This window comes from Anabrus simplex, chromosome 5, assembly GCF_040414725.1.
Source record: "Anabrus simplex isolate iqAnaSimp1 chromosome 5, ASM4041472v1, whole genome shotgun sequence".
Taxonomy (NCBI): domain Eukaryota; kingdom Metazoa; phylum Arthropoda; class Insecta; order Orthoptera; family Tettigoniidae; genus Anabrus; species Anabrus simplex.
Genome location: NC_090269.1, coordinates 255,151,639 through 255,178,269, shown reverse-complemented (window position 1 = coordinate 255,178,269; position 26,631 = coordinate 255,151,639). Strand labels below are relative to the sequence as shown.

The 26,631-nt window shown below is 39.8% G+C and overlaps 1 protein-coding gene across 1 annotated transcript in view; it reads right to left on the bottom strand.

Moving 5' to 3' along the window:
* Positions 1 to 26,631, bottom strand: part of Dhc16F (Dynein heavy chain at 16F) — a 1,052,459-nt gene that overhangs the window by 312,249 nt on the left and 713,579 nt on the right. Inside the window, exon 45 of the mRNA XM_068227815.1 lies at positions 23,641 to 23,878. Coding sequence (XP_068083916.1) covers positions 23,641 to 23,878 — 238 coding nt within the window. The remainder of the gene's footprint in view (positions 1 to 23,640; positions 23,879 to 26,631) is intronic.

Genomic DNA, 26,631 nt, shown 5'->3' with positions numbered 1-26,631 from the left:
TCTCAAGACTTTGAACAAAGAAGGAATTCATTTTCCCTTTGGTATCTTGTTATGAAGGTTTGTTGCAAACATTTTCAGATTTTTGTACCAGCTGAAGAGAGAATTTGATGAATTCTCCATGGATTTTCAAGGAGATTGATGCACCATACCAAATGAATAGTGGAACTTTGACATGGCAGAATTACAGATTGAAATGCTATATAGCTGCAGATGACAGAAGAAGAGACAAAGAAAGTTGACGTGTCATTTTGGCTCTCTTTTGTTAAGAAATTCTTACCCTAATTTGTGCAAGTTTTCAAAATGTATGCTGACAATGTTTGGGTCAATATATGTGTTTGAAAATATGTTTACCAATCTTCTGAAATCTGTGAAAAATAATTTCAGATCTAGAATTACTCATGAACACTTGAGGACTGCTTAACCATTGCTGGAGCTTCGTAAATTCCAAACTTTGAAATATTTCACAAGATGTATTATTATTACAGTTAAACCTGCTTTATACGTAACTCTGTTCTACGTTATTCGTATTTGTACGTAATTTCCTTTAGGTCCCGGCAAAATATAATTTAAAAGCGTGTTAATTAAATCTTATTTATACGTAATCCGTTTATATGTAATTCGCTGTTATACGTATTAAGTGCCAGTGAAATATAACTGAGTTTTGCGTAATTGTAATGAGAATGTGCTTTTTAAAAAGAAACTACTGTATTTACGATCGGGTTTTGGTGCTGAAACAAAACAGAGAGTTTCGCCGAGTGACATTGTTGACCCTTACTTACTGGCGGCTTAACAAAAACGAGAACCCTTCGCTCCTCCTCTACCTTCGTCGTTTTTAACACGCCGCCAAAGATTAAGGTACATTGTAAACAAAATGGGCGGTTTCGGTGTGTAAACAAAAGAAAATACAGTAAATTTGTTTGAATATGAGAATTTCTTTCGTGGGAACAACGGAGAATAAAATGTCCATGATGCCGGTATCTGATGTTTACTGTTCAACAGTAGTTGCTTTTGATTAGCCATGGAGAACATAAAAGGGAAAAGTTATACGAGAAGTGGATGCTAATCCACACAAAACGAAAACTGAAATCGCTTCAGACTTAGGCATTGCTTATACCACGCTATGTACATTCATCAGTAAAAGAAACGCTATTTTGGATGAGTTCTTAAAACTGGCTTCAAAATCAGCAAAGCGCAGCCGTCAGCAAGAAGGATGGTACGTAGATTTGGAGAAAGCACTTTTCACATGGTTCCAGCAAAAGTGGGCTGCAGCTCTACCAATTAGTGCAGACATGCTGAAGGCAAAGGCGATAGATTTAGCTAAAATGATGAGTAACACTGCAGCTTTCAAGGCTTCATCGGGATGGTTGCAATGATTTAAATATCGTCATGGAATTACAGGGAGAACAATTTGCGGTGACGCAAAATCTGCAGACGATGTCACGGTGCAACACTGGAAAGAGGAGGTTCTGCTGGGTATTGTAAGTGATTATCAGCCTCCAAACACCTACCGGTACAAATGTGATGAGACCGGTCTATTCTACAATCTCCTTCCTAATAAGACATTAGCTGAAAAAGGTGACTCATGCCACGGAGGGAAGAAAAATAAAATTCATGTAACAGTACTTCTCGCCACCAATGCAGGTGGATCTGACAAACTTCCTCCACTTGTGATAAGAAATTGAAGAATCCGATGTATTTTGAGGGTGCGAAAACAAAACCTAAGGAAGTTGAATCCAATGGAACATTGGTTGAAAAAACTGGACATTAAAATGAAAAAGAAACAGAAGAAGATCCTTCATTTTATGGATCGATGTGCAGTACATCCACCTCAAATCGTTCTGGAGAATATCCGAATAGAATTTTTCCCTCCTAACTGTACCAGCGTTCTACAACCGCTTGATTTGGGCATCATTGCAAATTTCAAAGTGCATTATAGAAAAATGCTGGTTTAATATTTAATAACACTGAGTGATGCAGGAAATGAACCTCTCTCCATTAATTTGCTACAAGCCATGAACTTTATTTCGGCTGCCTGGAAGCAGATGTCATCCTCCATAATCAGCAACCGTTCCTGCAAAACTGGTGTGTTACGAGAAGAGGCTGCCTCTAATTATGATGTGATTATGGGGACGAAGTTTTGTCTGGTAATGAGCTAACGGTGGGTATATAAAAAATAGAATTTGATACTTTTGTGCATTTTGATGACAATCTGGCTGTATGTGGAGAACTACCGGATGAAGAGATTATTGCTGATGTATGCCAACAACGCGGCGGTGATGGACCAGCTACAAGCGATAGTGACATTGGAGATGGAGATAACGACTTGAATCTTGACACCTGAACTGAGTGAAGTGTTAAAGTGCAATCGAAGTGTGTAGGCGTTCCATCAGTGCGAAAAGTTGAAGTGAAAATGCTTTGAATGCATTACCAAGTTTGCTAAAGGAGGTTTATATTCTTAATGCAAGAAAAGTGAAACAAGCCAAACTATCTGATTTCTTTAAGGCCGGGCCAAGTTCATAATAATATTTTCTGTCTTAATGTATTTATTATTTGCAAGGATTTACACTTATAGGTCTATTCCATTGGTTTTTCAGTAAATATGTGATGTATTGCAGTATTGCATAAATCTGATTTCTAAGTAATTCTGAGTTACAAGTAGTTTTTTTCTCTTCCCCTTGATGTACGTATAAGTCAGGTTCAACTGTATTATTATTATTATTATTATTATTATTATTATTATTATTATCATCCTCTGCGAACCATGTGACCTTGCATGTCCCAATGATGCAGATAGCCAAGCCGCAGGTGCAACCATATTGGATGGGTATCTGTTGAGAGACCAGACTAACGAAAGGTTCATCGAAAGGCGGGTAGCAGCCTTCGGTAGTTGCAAGGGCGCCAGTCTAGATGATTGACTGATACGGCCTTGTAATAATACTCAACATGGCTTAGCTGTGTTGATACTGCTACACGGCTGAAAGCAACGGGAAACTACAGCCGTAACTAACTCCCGAGGACATGCAACTCTCTCTCTATGAATGATGTACTGATGATGGCTTCCTCTCGGGTAAAATATTCCGGAGGTAAACTAGTGCCCCATTCGGATCTCCGGGTGGGGACTACACGAGAGGGGGCGATCATCAGGAAGATGGATACTGACATTCTGAGAGTCGGAGCGTGGAATGTTAGAAGTTTGAATCGTTGTGGTAGGTTAGAGAATCTGAAAAGGGAAATGGATAGGCTAACGTTAGATGTAGTTGGTATAAGTGAAGTACGTTGGCAGGAAGAAGAAGATTTTTGGTCAGGCGACTACCGAATTATCAACACAAAATCAAACAGGGGAAATGCAGGAGTTGGTTTAATCATGAATAAGAAAATAGGGCAGCGGGTAAGCTACTACGACCAGCACAATGAAAGAATTATTGTCGTCAAGATAGACACCAAACCAATGCCCACCACAATAGTGCAGGTCTATATGCCTACTAGTTCAGCGGATGATGAAGAAATCTAAAGAATATATTAGGAGATAGAAGATTTAATACAATATGTAAAAGGTGACGAGAATCTAATTGTGATGGGAGACTGGAATGCAGTGGTAGGCCAAGGAAGAGAAGGTAGTACAGTAGGAGAATTTGGATTGGGACAAAGGAACGAAAGAGGAAGTCGGCTGGTTGAATTCTGCACTGATCATAATTTAGTCCTTGCCAATACTTGGTTCAAACACCACAAACGATGGCTGTATACGTGGACGAGACCTGGAGACACTGGAAGGTATCAAATAGACTTCATTATGATTAGGCAGAGATTCAGAAACCAGGTGTTGGATTGCAAAACTTTCCCAGGAACAGACGTTGACTCTGACCACAACTTGTTGGTCATGAAATACCATCTGAAGTTGAAGAAATTGAAGAAAGGAAAGAATGCAAAAAGATGGGATCTAGACAAGTTGAAAGAAAAGTGTGTGAGGGATTGTTTCAAGGAACATGTTGCACAAGGACTAAATGAAAAGGCTGAAGGAAACACTATAGAGGATGAGTGGAGAGTCATGAAAAATGAAGTCAGTAGGGCTGCTGAAGAAATGTTAGGAAGGAAGAAAAGATCAACTAAGAATCAGTGGATAACTCAGGAGATACTAGACCTGATTGATGAATGACGAAAATACAAGAATGCTACAAATGAAGAGGGCAGGAAAGAACACAGGCGATTAAAGAATCAAGTGGATAGAAAGTGCAAGGTAGCTAAGGAAGAATGGCTGAAGGAGAAGTGCAAGGATGTCGAAGGCTGTATGGTCCTGGGAAAGGTAGATGCTGCATACAGGAAAATCAAGGAAACCTTTGGAGAAAGGAAATCTAGGTGAATGAATATTAAGAGCTCAGATGGAAAGCCACTTCTAGGGAAAGAAGACAAAGCAGAAAGATGGCAGGAGCATATCCAACAGTTGTATCAAGGTAAAGATGTAGATAATTTGGTTCTGGAACATGAAGATGCTGTTGATGCTGATGAAATGGGAGACCCAATTTTGAGGTCAGAGTTTGACAGAGCTGTGAGTGACCTCAATAGGAACAAGGCACCTGGAATTGATGACATTCCCTCTGAATTACTGACTGCCTTAGGAGAAACCAGCATGGCAAGGTTATTTCATTTAGTGTGCAAGATGTATGAGACAGGAGAAGTCCCATCCGATTTTCGGAAGAATGTTGTTATACCTATTCCCAAGAAAGCCGGTGCTGACAGGTGTGAAAACTACCGCACTATTAGTTTAGTATCTCATGCCTGCAAAACTTTAACATGTATTATTTACAGAAGAATGGAAAAACAAGTTGAAGCTGAGTTGGGAGAAGATCAGTTTGGCTTCAGAAGAAATGTAGGAACACGTGAAGCAATCCTGACTTTACGTTTGATCTTAGAAGATCGAATCAAGAAGGACAAGCCCACGTACATGGCATTCGTAGATCTAGAAAAGGCATTCGATAATGTTGATTGGACCAAGCTATTTATGATTCTGAAGATGATAGGGATCAGATACCGAGAACGAAGAATTATCTACAATCTGTATAAAAATCAGTCTGCAGTGATAAGAATTGAGGGCTTTGAAAAAGAAGTAGCAATCCAGAAAGGAGTGAGGCAAGGCTGCAGTTTGTCCCCTCTCCTTTTCAATGTTTACATAGAACAGGCAGTAAAGGAAATCAAAGAGAAATTTGGAAAGGGAATCACAGTCCAAGGAGAGGAAATCAAAACCTTGAGATTTGCCGATGATATTGTTATTTTATCTGAGACTGCAGAAGATCTCGAGAAGTTGCTGAATGGTATGGATGAAGTCTTGGGTAAGGAGTACAAGATGAAAATAAATAAGTCCAAAACAAAAGTAATGGAGTGCAGTCGAACGAAGGCAGGTGATGCAGGAAATATTAGATTAGGAAATGAAGTCTTAAAGGAAGTAGATGAATATTGTTACTTGGGTAGTAAAATAACTAACGATGGCAGAAGTAAGGAGGACATAAAATGCAGACTAGCACAAGCAAGGAAGAACTTTCTTAAGAAAAGAAATTTGCTCACTTCAAACATTGATATCGGAATTAGAAAGATGTTTTTGAAGACTTTTGTGTGGAGCGTGGCATTGTATGGAAGTGAAACATGGACGATAACTAGCTCAGAAAGAAAGAGAATAGAAGCTTTTGAAATGTGGTGTTACAGAAGAATGCTGAAGGTGAGATGGATAGATCGAATCACGAATGAAGAGATACTGAATCGAATTGGTGAGAGGAGATCGCTTTGGCTAAATTTGACGAGAAGAAGAGATAGAATGATAGGACACATCTTAAGACACCCAGGACTTGTTCAGTTTGTTTTTGAAGGAAGTGTAGGTGGTAAGAACGGTAGGGGTAGACCAAGGTATGAATATGACAAGCAGATTAGAGCAGATGTATGATGCAATAGTTACGTAGAAATGAAAAGGTTAGCACAGGATAGGGTGGCATGGAGAGTTGCATCAAACCAGTCTATGGACTGATGACTCAAACACAACATTATTATTATTATTATTATTATTATTATTATTATTATTATTATTATTATTATTATTATTATTATTATTCGCTGATGTTTTGAAGGATATCTCAGGGACAGGGTGAAGCCGGAAGACAGTGGAGCAGGCATTCGATCTATCCATAAAACAAGAGCGGGAGCTGTTCTTCTTGAATTTAACAAAACAACTAATATTGAAAATAGGGAGGTATTCAGTAATTCTCTGAGAGATGCCCTCGGACGAGATGGCAATGTAAAGGCTTTAATCGCACGAACTACACTGGAGATTTGAGCCATGGATGGTGTCACTACCGCCGCAGACGTGGAGGAAGCTGTAAGACGAGATTCTGGCAATTCCCATGGAGAACTGAAAATATCGGTCTCAAAACCAAACAGCTGGGGACAGAAACTTGCCATCTTCGAAACCAAAGACGAGGACGCTCAGAAGCTACTGGAAGCAGGAAGAATCAAGATAGGATGGCTATACTGCAGAGTACGAGCTAGAACCATGTTACCTCGCTGCTTCTATCATATGGACATCTGGCAAGGAACTGCACAGGCCCCGACAGAAGCAAGCTCTGTTTTAAGTGTGGAGAATCTGGCCACAAGGCAGTAGACTGTAAAAAGAACAATTTACGATGCATGCTTTGTTCAGACAAGGATGTCAATGAAGCTGAACGAAATCATATTCCTGGATCAGGAGCATGTGCAATATTTCGTGCAGCTCTGGAAAAGGCAAAAAATCATAGTAAATGATGCGAATACTTCAAGCAAATATGCACAGGAGTCAAACAGCTAACGATCTTATGACACAGCTGATTTACGAGATGGAAGTAGACATCGTTATTATTAGCGAACCATATCAAGAGAGAGACCATCCAGGGTGGTTTGTGGATAACCTCGGAACAGCTGCAATTTGGATACCAGATCCAGGAAAAGTCCCAGTAACACAGCATGGATGCGATGACAGTTTTGTTTGGGTACAGACTGGGGGAATCACTATTGTAAGCTGTTATTTTACACCAAATGAATCTGTTTCCAACTTTCAGATGAAACTTGATGGTCTTGAGGACGTAATACGCAGAATAGAAAAAAAACTAGTGGTCGCTAGTGACGTAAATGCTCAAGCGTTGGAATGGGGCATGCCACAAACAGACTCCAGAGGACGTCGTATAATGGAGATGGTAGCCAGAACAGGTTTGGTGGTCAACAACATTGGAAATGTGCCAACATTTTGACGGCCAGGATGTCAGGGAACAATACCAGATGTAACCTTCTCATCAGAGGATATTACGCCTAAGATTTCTGAATGGCAAGTGATCGAGAACTACACGGGGAGCGATCATCAATATATCATCTTTTGACTGCTCCAAGAATCTTCTCAAGAAAGAAACATCTTGCGCAGGCCAGCATGGTGGAACGTAGCCGGTATCGACAAGGAAAAGTTCATTGATGTAATTCGGAATGGAATGGACAACATAACTGAAAAATGTTTTGCTCATAGAGGGAAAGAAGCAGTTGGTGTATGTGTTGAACTCACTATGCAGTTAATCCATCAAGCATGCAACGCCTCAATGTCCCGAAGGAGAACGCAAAGCAGCAAGCGCCCAGCGTACTGGTGGACCGAAGAGATTGCTGAACTGAGAAAGAATTGTCTGCGACTTTGACGCAGGGCTCAGAGGATGACAGGCAGTCAAGAGAATACCTCAGTCACAGCGGAGTGCAAGTCAGCGAAGAAGGAACTCCGTAATGCAATCAGAAAAAGTAAAGCCAATAAATGGTGGGCACTGTTTAAAGAAGTAGAAGATGATCCATGGGGACAAGGTTATAAGATTGTCATGAAGAAACTCGGGACATTTTCAACCTCGAGTGCGGATCCGCAAACAATTAAACAAATTGTGGATACACTATTCCCAGACCATCCAGAGAGGATTGACTGTGACAATGAGAAAGAACTGGATGATATACCCCTCTTCACTGTAGAAGAGCTGAATAGAGCTATTAGCTCTCTTAGAAACAAGAAAACTCCAGGGCCACATGGTATACCTGCAGAAGTGCTAAAGATAATAGCAGAACTATGCCCAGAACTGTTGCTGAATATGTACAATCATTGCCTGCAAACGGGTGGTTTTAGTCCCCGATGGAAAATGGCTCGTTTGGTTCTGATCAGCAAAGGAAAACTTGGTGGTTATAGACCTTTATGTATGCTGGACACAGCTGGAAAAGGCCTGGAGAAACTTCTGCAGCCCAGAATCCTCTCAGCAGTTCAACTAGCAGGGGATCAATCTGTTTGCCAACATGGATTTCGGAGAGGACACTCGACGCTAGATGCAGTGTGGGAGGTGGTGAATACAGCAGAAAGGGCACAAACGGGCAACCATCATTCCCGTACATTGACACTTCTTGTGACCCTGGATGTGAAGAATGCCTTCAATTCGGCAAGATGGAGTGACATGTTGTTAGCTCTTGAAGAAACTTTCAAGCTACCACAATATCTTATGCGCATAATGAGAGATTACTTCAAAGATCGCACTCTGTTGTATGATACGGAAGACGGAGAAAAGACAAAACGTCTGACGGTTGGTGCAGCGCAGGGATCGATCCTTGGTCCAGATCTTTGGAACATAATGTATGATGGCTTGTTACGTTTGGAGATGCCAGAGGACACGAAGCTTGTGGGCTACGCTGATGATGTGGCCGCCTTGATATTAGCTCGTAATGTTGAAATGGCTCAAATTAAACTGAACCAGGTGATGTGGCACATAAAAGAATAGATGATGAGTGACAGTCTAACATTATGATATAGATGTTGATTCCCATAGTTGTCATGAAGAAACTCGGGACATTTTCAACCTCGAGTGCGGATCCGCAAACAATTAAACAAATTGTGGATACACTATTCCCAGACCATCCAGAGAGGATTGACTGTGACGACGATGGCCAAGCAGGCATCAATTTTTGGTAATGAGACAAAGTCTCTTAGTGCATTGGCACTGCCGGTGGCTCCAGTTAGCCTACGCAGTGGCCTCCACGGTATGCACTAGCCAGCGTATTGGTAGGTGTGCTAGGTACCAACTGATAAGCCCACCCTAGCACACGAGGGCGAAATGCTGGCAACCAAGAATGAGTTAGCTGGAAAATTTATAATGTCCAATAACGGACCATTTATATTGGTATTAGTCTAACATTAGCCGAACACAAAACGGAGATAGTTCTTCTCACGAGGAAAAGGATCGAAACTCTTGTACCAATGACTGTTGGAGAGTTAGTGATAGAAACATCTGCGAGCACAAAATATCTAGGAGTGACACTTGACTCCAAGCTCACATTCTGGACTCATATTCAGAGAGTGACAGACAAGGCAGTAAAATACATGACTGCACTTAGCAGACTAATGGAAAATATTAAAGGTCCGAAATCCAGTAAACCACGTCTTCTCATGTCGACGGTTCAGTCAGTGCTTCTATATGGCTCTGAAATCTGGGCTGAATTCTTGAGATTTGCTTGGTATCGGAGAAGGATAGCTGCCGTACAACGGAGAGCGGCTTTACGTATTGCATGTGCATACCACACTGTTTTCGAACCGGCAATCCTCACGATGGCAGCAATAGCCCCAATAGACCTACTCGCATTGGAGCGGCATGAAATCTGGCGTACCAAAGGAGAGCTGGGAAAGAAATGTGCAAAGAAGAGCACCTTCAGTCAACTGATGAGGCGATGGCAGCTCAGATGGGAAAGTGACCCTCGAGGCAAATGGACCAAGCGACTGATACCACGCTTGGATATCTGGGTTGAAAGGGCCCATGGTGAAGTAAATTACTACCTCACGCAGCTTCTAACAGGACATGGATATTTCCAGAAATTCCTGCATAAAGTGAGCAGAGCGAGTGACGCAGCATGCATATACTGCGATGATATTGGCAACGTTGTAACTACTCAAGCTATTGAAATACTGAACAGATAAACGTTGACTCAAATAAGTGTAAATAACAAGGATAATGGGCGCCACCTGCAAAACACTTGCAGGAATATTTAATTATGTAGATCAACGAGCCACTCCCTCTCCCAAGGCGACGGTCATCAGGCTGACGAGGCTCCAGACTTGCTTTGTAACCTTACCTGTTGCTATATAACCCCTGAAATTAAATTTGGGTAACATGCCAGGTTCAGCCTCACTCCACTGACAAAAGACTCACTTAAAGTTTGATTCTATGACTTTACTCCCAGAATAAGAACTAATATGTGACAAACACCAACAAAAATAAACACTTATGCAACCCACTTAGTGCTTGCTGTTTACATAGAGCTAACATACACAATACTATCCAACAAAATCATCTCTTCACGAGATTTATTCGTTTGCTGTCTACAAAAGCAAATTACACATCATTAAACTCACCAATAAAAATAGGACATCGAACAAGAACTAATATGTGACAAACACCAACAAAATCAACACTAATGCAACCCACTTAGTGCTTGCTGTTTACATAGAGCTAATATACACAATACTATACAACAAAATCATCTCTAAAAATCGAACATCATTATACTTTTAACATACCTCCAGGTAAGAGCCCCACTGCACTCCGCTGTTACCGTGAATCCTAATCTGGTAGAGAAAAGTACGACGACTATTTCTCTACATATGGATGCAACCTTCTTTACTAACAGCATCCCTAACCTTATTTACACTTCTTCGTCGTCTTGAATTTCTTTACAATTGCTGGCTGGACAGACAGCGTTACATGTCCGGAGGCAAGCAAACAGCAAAATTCTCCACCAACTGAAGCTGCATACTCGGGTGACAAGTTCCAAACAAACACTTTCTTTTACAGAAAGTCCACTGCAAAGCCGGTAAGTCGTTGAGATTATACCATGTTCACTCCGTAACAGATACTCCAAACAATAGCAGATCGTATAGCAAACTGCGCAAATACGTAGCTCCCGCAGACCAGTACAAATGAGAAACACACAGTATCAGAATCAGAATCAGAATGAGAATGACTCGCCGCACACGCGTACACACTTATATATGCTTGCTACACGTGGTTATCGCGTCCTGAAAAGTTCACTGGTAGCAACGCTCACACCGGCACTTCTTCCCGCGTCACTCTGTCAACACAAACCTCGCTCAAAACAAAGCCCTCGCATTGGCTATCGAGTATATGATGTGACATAGACCGTCCACTCATGTATGTCCACATTGATTCACTCCAATTCTTCAACCGATACAACCTGCCGTACCCCGTGTTTTCAAGCCACCTGTTGCAACACATCCAACTGACTTCAACCGTCCTTCCCGATATAGTCGCAGTTTTCCCGGTTGCACAATCCTTACGGCTAGGCCATATTTACAGACTCTTACCCAAACGGAAAATTATACAAAATATAATGATGAACATATTCAATATTCCCTAATTATACATTCTTCTTATAATATTACGTTTTTACATGGTAAATAAACAAAATTGCATGATTTTAACCTAACAAACTATATACGAAAATTTCCTAACCTAAAAACTCGGGGATCGTACATACGTACGGTTACAATACCTCCCCTTGATTTGTGAAGATTATATACAATACATCTGAGCAAATCACAGTCTTTTCAGTACAGCAGCCTACACAGCCTGTCAAAGTCACTCAGGATTTAAAGCAAATTCACATATTCTTCTTAACATACACAAAACATCCGAACTTACAATACTTCACCTTACATACCTCTTAAGATTGTGAATATTGTGTGTACCAATCATGTCACCTTTGTTATTCAACAGGTGATAAGCACACTTGCCAACTTTCTTACCTACTGTATAAGGTCCCTGATACAATTTAAAAAACTTATGAATTTCTTTGTTGTCTGCAGATGAAATGTGTGGAACCTTTAGTAACACCTCCTCCCCTACTTCAAAACTATCTCCATGATGCCTCCCCTGCTGCATCATTCTCCTATCACCTGCCTTCCTTAAATTCTGCCTCGCTAAATCAATCACCAAGTCCTTAGGTACATCTTCGCCTGTGGAAAGACCTAGAATCCTAGCCAATTCCCGTTCAGGCTTACGACCCAACTGCAGCTCAATTGGTGTTAATCCAGTGCTGTCATGTCTCGTCACATTGCACCAATGTTCCACACCTTCCAAGTAGTTAAACCAAGAATTGTGGTTTTCACTAATGTATGTGCGAAACATGCGGCCTAGCTCACGCATTACCCTCTCAGACATATTTCCCTGAGGATATCGTATGGAAGAGTAATGTACGCTAACACCAATATCACTCAGTCCGTCCCTCCATGTACGTGAAGTAAATTGGGATCCATGATCCGACAAGATTCTTTTTGGTTTACCGAACTCCGGTATGTACTTCTCCAGAATTTTCCCCACACAGGCCCTTGCAGTGGCCTTACGCAAAGGATACAATTTGACATACTTGGTGAATAAGTCAATAACAACAAATATATACTGATATGCATACTTAGTTTTGACAAGAGGACCATACAGATCTACACAAACCAACTCTCCAGGTCCATCTGTCACCACCGCTTGCCTCGGGCCCTCCAGATAACGATTAGGATCTTTACTTCTTTGACAGGAATCACACTTTGCCAAAGTCTTCCTAATGTCTCTCCCCATATTCTTCCAGATGAAATTCTCCTGTATGGCATCCAGTACCTTGTCTGCTCCAAAGTGACCCAGCTCTATGTGGTAAAACCAAATTATATCTGGCCTGAGGGACTGTGGTACTACCACCTTCCAACGCCCCTTAAAATCCTCTCTTGACACCAAGTCACCTATCAACTTATATTTCTTACTCCCCTTAAGTATATCTTTTCCATCTCCTTCCACTTCCAATTCTAGTTTAATCTCTCTCAATTCTTTGTCCTTGAGCTGTTCTTCTCTCATCTTTAAGAGTCTTAATTTCTCTTGCTTACTATCTTCCGTCCTCAAACTACATATGAGTATTCCCTCCTTCTCTTCGTTCCTTACCTCCCCTTGCATGTCAACGGGGTACCTACTCATATAGTCTGCAAAGGCATTCTCACTCCCTGCTATATGAACCACTTCGAAGTCGTACTCTTGGATTGCCAGTATCCACCGCGACAAGCGACCCGAGATCAATTTACAGGTCCTAATGAAAGCAAGAGCATGATGATCTGTGTAGATCGTAAATTTCCTGCCTAACAAATAAACTCTAAATTTTCTAAGTGCATATACAATCGCAAGCAATTCCTTCTCACTTACAGTGTAACTTTTCTCGGCAGGGTTAAGCCCTCTACTGGCCAGAGAAACTACACCAAAATTACCTCCCTCGTCAGGTTGGCATAACGCCGCGGCTATGCCTAAATCAGATGCATCGGTCATCACATAAAAGCCCAGCGTTGGCTTAGGGTATCGCAATATGACTGCCTCGTGAAACCCTTTCTTCAAAGCCTCTAACGCTTCATCGTGCCTCTTTGTCCATTTCCATTGAGCATTCTGCTTTAGTAGCTCTCTAAACGGTTCTGTGAGATAGGAGTACTTAATCACGAATCGCCTGAAATAGTTACATACACCTAGCAATGATCTCAACTGTTTAGCGTTCCTAGGTGTCTTAGCCGAAAAGATCTTATCAAGCCTAGTTATCTCAGGTGTCACACCTTCAGGTGTGATCTCATGCCCCAGAAAAATGACACTATGGGTACAAAATTTAGATTTGCTCAATTTCAAGGTGAAGCCAGATCTCAATAATTTATTAAAAACAGTGCACAAGTTTTCTAAATGTTCCTCGAATGTTCTAGAAGCAATTACTAAGTCATCAATGTACGTCGTCGTGAACTCATTAGTTTCTGGACCAAGTGCAATATCTAATGCTCGTATCAAGGCAGAAGACGACGTCTTAGTGCCAAATGGTACGCGGCAAAACTGGTACAGCTTCCCACGATGTAAAAAGGCTGTCAATGGCCTGTCTTCTTTTCTGAGAGGGACCTGCCAAAAACTTGAACTCAAGTCAACAGAGCTCAACCAAGGTCTACCCTCGAATCTCTGAATGAGCTCCTCTGTGGTCTCAGGTCTCTCATGATCAGCCGTGATGCGTTTGTTTATCTGCCTAGCATCTAAGCAAATGCGTACTGTGCCGTCTTTTTTACCCACAACAATCAAAGGGTTCACATACTGACTCACCGACTTCTCAATAATCCCATCTAGTAACATTTCATTAATTAAATCATCTACAGCCTTAGCATATGCGTGGGGTATGGGATACCGATAGCTATCAAAACTCGACCTGTCAGTAACATTGAACGAATGTACATATGAAGTTGTCATTCCAGGTTTCTCAGAGAACACTTCCTTACATTCTATTAATAACTCTAATAATCTTTCCTTCTGATCTTTATCTAGATCCACCTCCTCTGCAACTGCTCTAATCTCCTCCTCTTTACTCTTAAAGTTCCCCTTCCCCTCAGGGATACTACCATCTTCTCTCTCTGAATCATCACAATATTCTCCAAAGTCTCGCTCTCTCGACAAGGACAAGTTTTTCTCTTTCACCACCTGAATATGACACATCCCATATGCAAATTGGTTCTCTGTCACACAGTAGGCCAGCCTAACAGATTTCAGATCTTCCCCTGTCTGCAAACTTACTTCAGCATGCAGATAATCTAATTTACACTTACTCCTACTCAGAAAATCTGAACCCAAGATAACTGAATAAATTAAATTTGGAACCACCAAGCATATCTGTTCAATCATGACATCCCCAATACCCATTTTAACAAGGACTTGGCTCTTGATTCTTTGCGACTTGTTACCAACAGCAGAAATCACATATACATTAGACACAGGAATCTCCTCAAACTCAACTCCTTTACACTTCAACTCCTCGTAGAATCTACTATTAATACAGGACTTCTGGCTACCTGTATCCAAAAGCACTTTTACCTTCTCCCCTACAATAAAGAATTCAATAATGGGATTAATGGGCATGTTACTTAAATTACCCTTGTCAGCAATGTGGTCATTAATCAGATCCTCTTGAACATCTATTTGATAGTTAATTTCCTTCATAGCACATGTTACAACAGCATCTTCATTTAGGGACAAGTCGCCTGACCTATCTCGCCCGCCCCTTAAGCGTTTAAATTTCTTCTTGGTGGCTGATCATCTTGATTTGGATTATGATTCCCATTCGATCCTTGTTCATCCCTGTCCCGATTTTCCACATATCTGCGGGACTCAGAACCTCTGCCATAACCACGGTTATTCCTCCCTGGGTCTTGCCCTCTGTGGTTGCCACCTCGATTGTTTTGGTCAGGGTATCGATGGTACTCTCCTGGACCATTCTGTCTCTGTCCACCATTCTGGCGGATATTGGAATGACTGTCACTATTCCTAGCAGAACTTAAGGAATCGAACCTCTCTAACAGCTGTTCCATATCCTTAATAGTTTCAATTCTCTGCATGCATGCTGCCAACTGAACCTCTTCAGAAAAATGTCCCAACATCCTTCTCACTATATCCTGTTCTGATGAATTTAAGTTCAGGCTCTGATTTAGTAACACATGCTCCAAGAAGTACTGAGTCATGCTACCCCCTCCCTGAGTCCTATATCTGCCAAAATTAATTTTGTCTTTAGCTTTCCCTTGAATACTATTGTTCCAAAATTTGGCCTTAAAGGCTACTTCAAATTCACTCAAGCAAGTAATCGTTTCCCTGTATACATCATACCAGAGTTTAGCCTCCCCCATAAGAGCCTCAGAAATCTTAACCTCTACGGTATCCCACTGGGTGATACCATCTGACAGCCCTTTCCCAAATCTTTGTTTAACTACCTTGAGAAATTCCATAGGACCTAATTGCCTATTATTGAACCGTGGTAACTCTACTTCCTTGACCACCTCAATCTGCTGTGCTACCTCAGTCATGTTTAACCCCTTCGACTTTAAATTAGTAAATTCCCACTCTAACTTTTCAGTTTTCTCTTTTGTTTCCTTAATTCTAGTGTCCATATTAATTCTCATTCCTCGAATTTCTTCTGTCACACTAGACTTCACGCTCTCCACTTTCTCCTCAAGAATAGATCTAAGTTCACTTTTGTCCTTTTCCATCTGAACATGTTGGTTTTGAAATTGAGTGATTTGGCCTTCAACTTTACTCTCTATAACATCCTGCCTCATTTTAATCTCATCCACCTTCATAAATTTCTCTTCCACCAGTTCAAACCTCCTTTTTGTATTAACCTTAACACTCTGCAGTTCTCTGTTAATGCTTGAAAATTTCTCTTCCATTTTCTCTGTAAGCATCTTGCCAAAACTATGCAACTCCTTCTGTTGACTCTCAATTTTATCACTTAATTCCTTCCCCTGATTACTAATTTTACTACTCAAATTATCCCCTTGATCACTTAATTTAGCCAACTGCTCTAATACTAACTTCATAAACTCATTATTACCCCCCATGTTACTTTGATTTTGCTCACTAGCTTCCCCTTCACCCCCCATTACAATTCCATACACTTTTTCCATAGACATATTTTCACTCAGACAACTACTTTCATCAAAACTTTGTATGCTTGTGTCAGAGCTGCTCTCCTGATCATTAACAGACATGCTTCCTTTATGCACTACACTTCTCAAATTTATAGCATTACTATTATTCTCACTAATATTCATGCTCCACTGATAAACATAACACTCCAAACATGACAACACCGATACATAACTCCTGACACAAGCTCGCTAAAACACTGGACCAAATGTGCCTACCAAGGTCATATAGCAAGTCTGGATATCATTCTGCCTCACGTTGGCGGCGCCAATTGTAACTACTCAAGCTATTGAAATACTGAACAGATAAACGTTGACTCAAATAAGTGTAAATAACAAGGATAATGGGCGCCACCTGCAAAACACTTGCAGGAATATTTAATTATGTAGAGCAACGAGCCACTCCCTCTCCCAAGGCGACGGTCATCAGGCTGACGAGGCTCCAGACTTGCTTTGTAACCTTACCTGTTGCTATATAACCCCTGAAATTAAATTTGGGTAACATGCCAGGTTCAGCCTCACTCCACTGACAAAAGACTCACTTAAAGTTTGATTCTATGACTTTACTCCCAGAATAAGAACTAATATGTGACAAACACCAACAAAAATAAACACTTATGCAACCCACTTAGTGCTTGCTGTTTACATAGAGCTAACATACACAATACTATCCAACAAAATCATCTCTTCACGAGATTTATTCGTTTGCTGTCTACAAAAGCAAATTACACATCATTAAACTCACCAATAAAAATAGGACATCGAACAAGAACTAATATGTGACAAACACCAACAAAATCAACACTAATGCAACCCACTTAGTGCTTGCTGTTTACATAGAGCTAATATACACAATACTATACAACAAAATCATCTCTAAAAATCGAACATCATTATACTTTTAACATACCTCCAGGTAAGAGCCCCACTGCACTCCGCTGTTACCGTGAATCCTAATCTGGTAGAGAAAAGTACGACGACTATTTCTCTACATATGGATGCAACCTTCTTTACTAACAGCATCCCTAACCTTATTTACACTTCTTCGTCGTCTTGAATTTCTTTACAATTGCTGGCTGGACAGACAGCGTTACATGTCCGGAGGCAAGCAAACAGCAAAATTCTCCACCAACTGAAGCTGCATACTCGGGTGACAAGTTCCAAACAAACACTTTCTTTTACAGAAAGTCCACTGCAAAGCCGGTAAGTCGTTGAGATTATACCATGTTCACTCCGTAACAGATACTCCAAACAATAGCAGATCGTATAGCAAACTGCGCAAATACGTAGCTCCCGCAGACCAGTACAAATGAGAAACACACAGTATCAGAATCAGAATCAGAATGAGAATGACTCGCCGCACACGCGTACACACTTATATATGCTTGCTACACGTGGTTATCGCGTCCTGAAAAGTTCACTGGTAGCAACGCTCACACCGGCACTTCTTCCCGCGTCACTCTGTCAACACAAACCTCGCTCAAAACAAAGCCCTCGCATTGGCTATCGAGTATATGATGTGACATAGACCGTCCACTCATGTATGTCCACATTGATTCACTCCAATTCTTCAACCGATACAACCTGCCGTACCCCGTGTTTTCAAGCCACCTGTTGCAACACATCCAACTGACTTCAACCGTCCTTCCCGATATAGTCGCAGTTTTCCCGGTTGCACAATCCTTACGGCTAGGCCATATTTACAGACTCTTACCCAAACGGAAATTTATACAAAATATAATGATGAACATATTCAATATTCCCTAATTATACATTCTTCTTATAATATTACGTTTTTACATGGTAAATAAACAAAATTGCATGATTTTAACCTAACAAACTATATACGAAAATTTCCTAACCTAAAAACTCGGGGATCGTACATACGTACGGTTACAACGTGTATCACACCTTTTTTGTATGCGGCCATTGGATGATTCAGAGAAGATGTGTGAAAACTGAACTAGGAGAATTGACAACAGATAATGTTATTTCGGTGATGCTGCGAAACCAGGAATCCTGGGATCGCGTGGCAGTACATGTGGAGGACATCCTTCGTCAGAAGAAGAAGCATTTGGAAGCATACGAACGTTCGTAAAGGAGAAATGAAGAAAGAAGACGTCTGAAAGACAAAGCATTATATCACCCTGAAGTAATGCGAGAGCGGTTCCGGGGTGATGACTCACATCGTGGGAAAAGGGTGTGTGGTTTTTATTGGGTAAGAATCCCACACACTTGTGGAGTGCGGACCCTTCACAAGTGTCTTTTTGAAGATTTTCCACAATCCCTCATAAAAAAATTATTATTATTATTATTATTATTATTATTATTATTATTATTATTATTATTATTATTATTATTATTATTATTATATAACTATATACTGTATATACAGTATCATGTCTATAAGTACAGGCCGTGAAAGCATCAATGGCATCATCATCATCATCACCATTATTATTATTATTATTATTATTATTATTATTATTATTATTATTTCAAGTACGCTAAGGATCCTATACCCATACCATGTTGAGGCCCTTCCTGTTGTACGGCAAGTGCATAGTTCGAACTGAGCTGACACATAGGCCTACAGATGAACAGTAAAACGAACGAACGTTTTATCACAGAAATCTGGCATGCAGCTTAGGTGAGTTACATTTTATTTCACTTTCCTTATCACCTTGATTGCTTGTTTACATAATTCAGACACTTTCTTAAAATTAAATTTTCAGCGACAAGGGAGGCGTATCATCAGAAACCGTCACGACATATATAAACAACCACAGGTCAGCATATACGATATGGCACTAAAAGAAAACATACAAATTCCTTTCAATTCTGTGCGAGCTGTGTAAACACTGTATGTAGAAACTCCTGTCAGCTGCACAGTGTTTTTTCTTTCACCACTTCTTCCACAGTCCACGGTGGATTCTAATCTCGTAGGCTACTTTAAACGTTCATAACAATTTGTTTAGACTTCCTACTTAATTCCCCCCCACACACTTTTATTAGCTTTAAAGTACTTCACTTGTTACTCAAGCGTCACAGCATCATCCCCGTGTTGTTCACGGCTGGCAGCCATTATGGGTATTGAGCATGCTATTGCAACCAGTACTGCCAACAGTTTTCTTGGATCCATTTTCAATGCCGTAAAAAATATGCAAACTACACAGCAAAGGAATGAACTCAAACAAAGCTTAAAAGTGCACAATGCAATAAAATATCAAACTCATGTTAAATAACTATTTATTTTGCTTTGTACACCACTGAGAACAATAACTATTCACAGCCATCTACGTATGAAATATACTGTAAGAGTTGGTAACGAACCCAAATAACATACAACTTGAGAAATATTCTCCATATTTTTACAGCACAAAAATTTTTAATTGGTCAAGTCAGTTCACCAGAATATCTAACCAAACTGGGCAGCAACAAGCAACAAACATAGGAACTATTTACTGCTGCAGAAGCCTCTTCAATGACCAAAAGTCTGGCTAACATCCAAGGGACTGCTTAGGTCTTGAGTTGACTCTCAGTATAGGATACGCGATATGAGAAGTAATGAGAGGGCTGAATGCCCAAAATAGTCTACAATGAAATGTGATATGAGGAATTCGAATGTTATATTGCCCCAAGATAATCGATGTGAAAGATAGAGAATAAATGAATAATTACTTGGGAATTCTGCGATGATATGTAATAAATGAATTAGAGCGATAAAAAGTGTATTCTTGGAGGAGAACTAGCCGCTGTAAGTGTGAAGAATCATGGACCCTTGCAGCCATTAAATGGGAAGGACCGTCCCACTGACCGAGTCGCGTACAATAGAAGAGAAACATTTCCTTTCATTCTCTCTTCCCTATGTGCAGAGTGGCATCTTATGTTATTGAAGTTTAAAGCTATGGTCCCTGGATTTCACACTGTGTCTTTTGTTTTTCTTCAATATTTCAGTTTAAGAACACTTGTTTTAAATGATAATATCATGATAATTTGGGTGGTAGTTAACAGATAATTATATATCCCCCCAATGTCCCGTAGTATGAGACGACAGAGAGCTAGGGATTTTCAGATATGTATCTCTCAGTCAGAAAGAGCCTGGTTTGAGCCCAGTCTGAATGAGCCGGCATATGAAAGCTTGCATTAAGCTATTGCAAAAGAAAGTGGTATCCATGTTTTTCTTAGAGGAATGACCCTGTTCATGCAAAAAGTGTACATTGTGTACAATGGTGACAAAAGGGGCTCTGGTTAAGACGCAGCAGGTCGTTATGCTACTTAGGACCCAGAACGGGTAAAAAAAAAAAAAAAAGTACATAAATAAATGCAATGTAAATATTAATCTTATGCCAGTTGTGTAGTATCATTTGAAGTAATTCCACATACTGTATATCAGTTGACTATATTTGTAAGTAGTACAGGAGATATTATAAGTAGAATTTTGTAAACAATATAAATTTAGTAAGGATGAGCTGCGTGTTTAATAGAAAACATTGTTAGCGTAAATTGTATAATATTGTATTATAGGAAAATTTTCTTCTCTTGTTAATTTAATATTTAGTGCTTGACAATAATGTATTTTAGTGTACCATTTGCCACCGAGGTAGACACCTCACTTGCAAATAAAGAGATTTTGATTTGATTTTGATTGTGTTCAGTGTATAATGTGTATTTCTTTGAGTTCAAACAGAACCAATGTTCATCGTTGTCTGTCTTGGTGTCAGGCTACGGATAGTCCGAGAAGTTTTGCTCAGTGTTGTGTGTGTTTATTTTTGTTATGTAAATATTTTTCTCATGTATTAAGTATGTGGCGTAGGGATCAGTTATTTATCTGCTAAGAATAGAATGTATTATGTAGGGGACATCTTCTCAAATTACATGGTAGTGATCGACTGAAACAATTAAATTAATGATGGAGAGAGATGATGTTAATCGCCAGACTTCGATTATACCTCATTGCTAAATGAAGCTTGTGCTAAGTGAGGTCAGTGAATGCCCTTCAGGCGAGTCAATGTAACTTGCTCATTTCTTTTCCTCATTCCACCGTGTGTGGAGAGTTTATTCTAATAGTGTTCTTTTTTTCTTATGTCACAATTCAGAATAAATTGATGTTCGTAACACCACTACATGATTCTTGTCATTTCTAGCAGTGCTAAGCAGTATCCAGTAAATATTTGAACCCAGAAATCTTACTTTCACATTAGATAAGACTCCGTATTTTTTCTTAGTTACTTTTTTCCTCCAAACGTTACCACCCCCCAAGTGCTTGAGTATGCCAAGGCTAGCACAGAAAGTAGGAGGAGGGCAGTTCAAAGCCTGTGTTGGCAATTCGGACAGCTCTTCAATATAGTCTTATCCGTGGATTTTTATCAGGTTATGCTGATGCATTTTTATGCTTGGGTCTCCAATCCAAAGCACGGCAGGGTTCTATACCAAACTTTAAAATACAAGTTAAAGCTTTATTTTAGGAGTTCTGTTCCTATTCTCATAAGGAGTATGCAGAATATTTGTAAAATTCTACTGAATCTTATGCACTGTAATCTTAAAACTGAGTAATTTGTGAACACTTTTTTAAAATCCACAACCTGCTTCCAGACATTCGACTGGGTCAGGAATGGAATGAATGAAGCCCCATCTAGCGGTGAGGATAGGAAATGCGCCGGCTGCCAAAGCCTGCTGCAATGATAAATGACCGACAGATGAGATGAAATGTTAATGGAGAGTGTTGCTGGAATGAAAGATGACAGGGAAAACTGGACTACCTGGAGAAAAACCTGTCCTGCCTCTGCTTTGTCCAGCACAAATATCACATGGAGTGACCGGGATTTGATCCAGGGTATCCAGCAGTGAGAGGCCAGCGCGGTGCCACCTGAGCCATGGAGGCTCATGAACCTTATCGCTGTCAATTTTAAATAGTCTTGTTAAAGAAAACACAAGTATCATTAGAAAGATGTGTAGACTACTTCATATGTGTTGATCCTTAATGCCTTACTTACATTTTATCCTACATATACATGTTTATTATCAGATGACAAATGAGTGGATGAGTCCTATGCAACTCTTCATATAGTCTTGCATACAACAGTTATGGAATATTTTACAAATAGGAATATATAATACTTTGAGCCTGATGTAGGTATTACTTTCCAGATGATACATTATAGTCTCTAGGGATCACACTACAAGTCTCCAGGATGACCTTCTCAGTACACATAAAGAAGAGATTAGCTGCTGCACTTAGAAGCATAAGTGAAATCAAACATCTGCAAAGAATGTCACTTGAGACGGCCATGAAACTTTTCCAAGTCAAAGTGCTACCAACGCTCACATACGGATTAGAAGTAATATGGGAGTACCTATCATGTAAACAGCTACGAGAACTGGAAAGCATGAAACCGAGATACCTTAAGAGGGTCCTAGGGGTATCTAAATTCACCCGATCTTGGTACGTATATGTATTAGCATGGGAAACCTTCTTGTTAGAGGATTTAAGACTACAAATGCCTCTACAGCAAATGCTGGCATACGAGGAGCTGTTACGAGAACTATGAGAGAAAAGGGACTCGATCGAGGAAAGCTTCTACAGTACAGACGCACTGATAAATAAAGATTGGATGAGACATTTGGTGACACACTTTTCAATACACGGCTTTCATCACCGTATCTGTGCCAAGAAATCCTACCACCAGGCCAGCCAGGAGTGTGTATGTGTATTGTGCAATGAACAGTGTGATACATATCACGTAATGAAGGCAAGAAGAGAACAGTCTCTCTGAATCAATTTTGCTCTGAACAAAGTGCTCCTTGAGTGAATTGTAATTTACTTGATGTAATATGTAAATTTTGCACATTGTGCGCAATAAAAATTATTATTCTTATACATTATAGTCTCTGTCAACTGGGAAGCATTAGGAATCGAGACACTAATCAGAATTGTCGAATCAAGCAGCTACTATGTTGTTGCATTCCATGAAAAATTTCATTGCATTAAGTATCACTAGTACCAGGCCAAATTAGATATTTACTTCATAAAAATGACTGCAACTGATACAAATTCCCATTTGGCACAGATTATAAGTTAATAAACTTACCTCCACTGACTGTTCCCAACGGACTTGTTCATCTCCCAGAGCCATAGTAAGTTTTCCAGCCCGAACCAGTCTGTTGGCTGTTAATTCTATAATACGTTGTAGTTCATTTTTCTCAGCTACACTAGCATCATATTTTGCTTCAAGAGCAGCAATTTGCTTCTCCACTTCAGCCAACTTCTGCTGCTTTTCTCGCAGGACAGCCATCACTTGATTCAACTCTTTCTCTGCCTGCTGCAGTCTATTAATCATAAAATGATTGTATCAGAAAATGAAATAACAAATAAAAATTAAATTGCTAATAATAATGTTATTGGTTTTATGTCCCACTAACTACATTTTTATGATTTTTTGAGATACCAAGGTGTCAAAATAGTGTCCTGTGGGAGTTCTTTTATGTGCCAGTACATCTACCAACACAAGGCAGATGTATTTGAGCATCTTCAAAAACCACTGGACTGAGGCAGGATCGAACCTGCCAAATTGGGCTTAGAAGGCCAGGCCAGCACTCTACCCCTAAGATATCCAACCCGCTAATGAAATTACTAATAATGATTAGGAATGCTGAGTTTGCAGACAGAGATCCCAAATGAGTCTGGTATTTTAAAATCAAACATCACTGGAAATCAAAAGTTGCTGAATGCTTTATTACTGTATTCGGCTATTCTCAGTGCTCAATATGAATACATTTATCTAAACATAGAAAAGGCAGGTATAACACAGCATATTGTATTATTTACATTTCACAAAATGGGTGCTTTGGTGGATGAGAGTTAGTGTATCCAACTCATAACCCCAAGACTGCATGGTCATTCCATGTCAAGGTAGTTCATTTATGAAAAGCAAGCAAAACACCTTGGCATTCTATGTCATAACTATAGGTATGTTAAAGAAATCTGTCATGCACCAATATCTAGCCAAGGCAGTTAATGAATTAACTAATCACACCTAGTCAGTAGAGCTCCATTTTCACTACTAGAAGTAGTACAATTTAATGATACTACTTCAGAATATCTGGAGCCCAGTAGCTGAGGTCATATGGTGATGGTATGATGATCTGATTATGATCATGATCATCATGATCATCATCTTATAAAATTTTTCTTCCTGCCCATTTCCCAAATACTTGGGACCAGTGCTACATGTCATTTAAGTCTGGCTCTATGGATGGATGCTTTTCCTGAAGTGACCTTACGTGTAGAGATGTATTCACTATTTTGCATTTCTATGATGGTTGGAATATGATCTGTTTTGTGTAAATGAGTATGAACACAAACCTCTAGCCCCTGAGCTAGAAGAATTAATCAGATACAGTTAAAATACCTGGCTCAGCTGGAAACTGCAAGTGGGGCCCTCTGAACCAAAGGTCACATTGTTGACCGTTCATCCAAGGAGATAGACCACCATCTCACAAAGTATATAAGAGAAGCAATACAGGAAAAAAGGGCCATCAGTTCACAAGAACACGCAGCTGAACCTACAGTATACTATTGTAATAAATACATCTAAGTAATTAGCAATGTGAAGGAAGATCTAATGCCCCACAATCACACTCAGGAGTTATCAGTTGTATGCACCTGTACTACTACTCAGAGAGGATCGTGATCTTTGGTTAGTTAGAAATGGTAAGCAATAACTGCTGCATGAAAATTTTGTTTAATTATCATTCTATATTTGATCTCCCTGGGTTCTTTCAATCCATCATTATATTATTAAACTGAAGATAACTTGGTGCAAAGTTAAATAATAATCTGATAGATAATCAAGATGAGAATATTTATGGTGTTACAGGTATATTTAGTCTGCCCATGGGAGGCCAATGGCTTCTGGTGGAGTGGCAGCTGGAAGAAATGATGGTAAACTTATTAAGAATGAAGCCATATACAGAGAGGCAGGAATATGTACTATAATAAGATAAAAATGATAGGTGACAAGGATTATATGCATATCTTCATTCAGTAGTCTTCAAACAAATGGTCTCTCTCGTTATCTATCTCAGTTTTCCTACACGCCTTTCTTCTCAGTCCCCGACAAGCTTGTTTTTGTTTACCGATTCCATCAGGGCAGCAGGCTTCAGCACTCACTAAGAGATCATCTTGACATATATTTTCTTGATTTTGGAGGTGCAGGATAAGAAGAAAGACAGATAAACACAGGAGAAAGGCTGAATAAAGGTAGTAAAGACTAGGAACACAGAAGAAACATAAAAGGAGTAACAGATCCCACCAGGTCAATATAAATAATGAAAGGAACAAAACAAGTCTCAAATCAAGTAATATATAGAGAGAAAGACAAGAACATGAAAAGGAACACATATGGTAACAGGATAAACACAATGACAGGTCAATGTGAGAAGAGGGAGACAAGGTCAAACATGAAAACAGAAAAGGACAACCCTCCTCCACCATCATATGCTGCTATCCTTTGTCTGCTGTCTATAATTGTAACTATGCATTATCTTGATGTACAAGCTGGTTATTTCATATTTTGGTACAAGAAGACAATGCAGGAACTTCATTAAAGAAACCACGCCTTAAATCGCCAATGTTACATTCCCATTGCAACTTAAGGTATGGTTTCCTGGAGAGTGTCACTCATATATATGAATAAGTAAAAAATAAAATGTAAAATAAATTCAAGAACACATAACATTTAAAAAGAAGGGAAATAATTGTCACTGTCTTTCTATATCTTGACACCTACCATTCTTCATAAAAAGAGTAAAATACAGAAAACAAACAGTGAATAGGTGAGATCCTAAAATACACTCTTGCACTAGTCACTGACTGCACATTAAAAATGAAACACACCCTGCGATAATAATATAAGAGAATTTATTGGACTCCAACCTATTCAATACATTACAGGATGTTAACATTTTTAGTTAAACATTGTTAAAGTGGAGACATGTTTCGCCCCCATGTGGGGCATCATCAGTCATATCAAAGCACCTCAAATTTAAACCAGACATCTGGTTGGAAATTATGAACATAA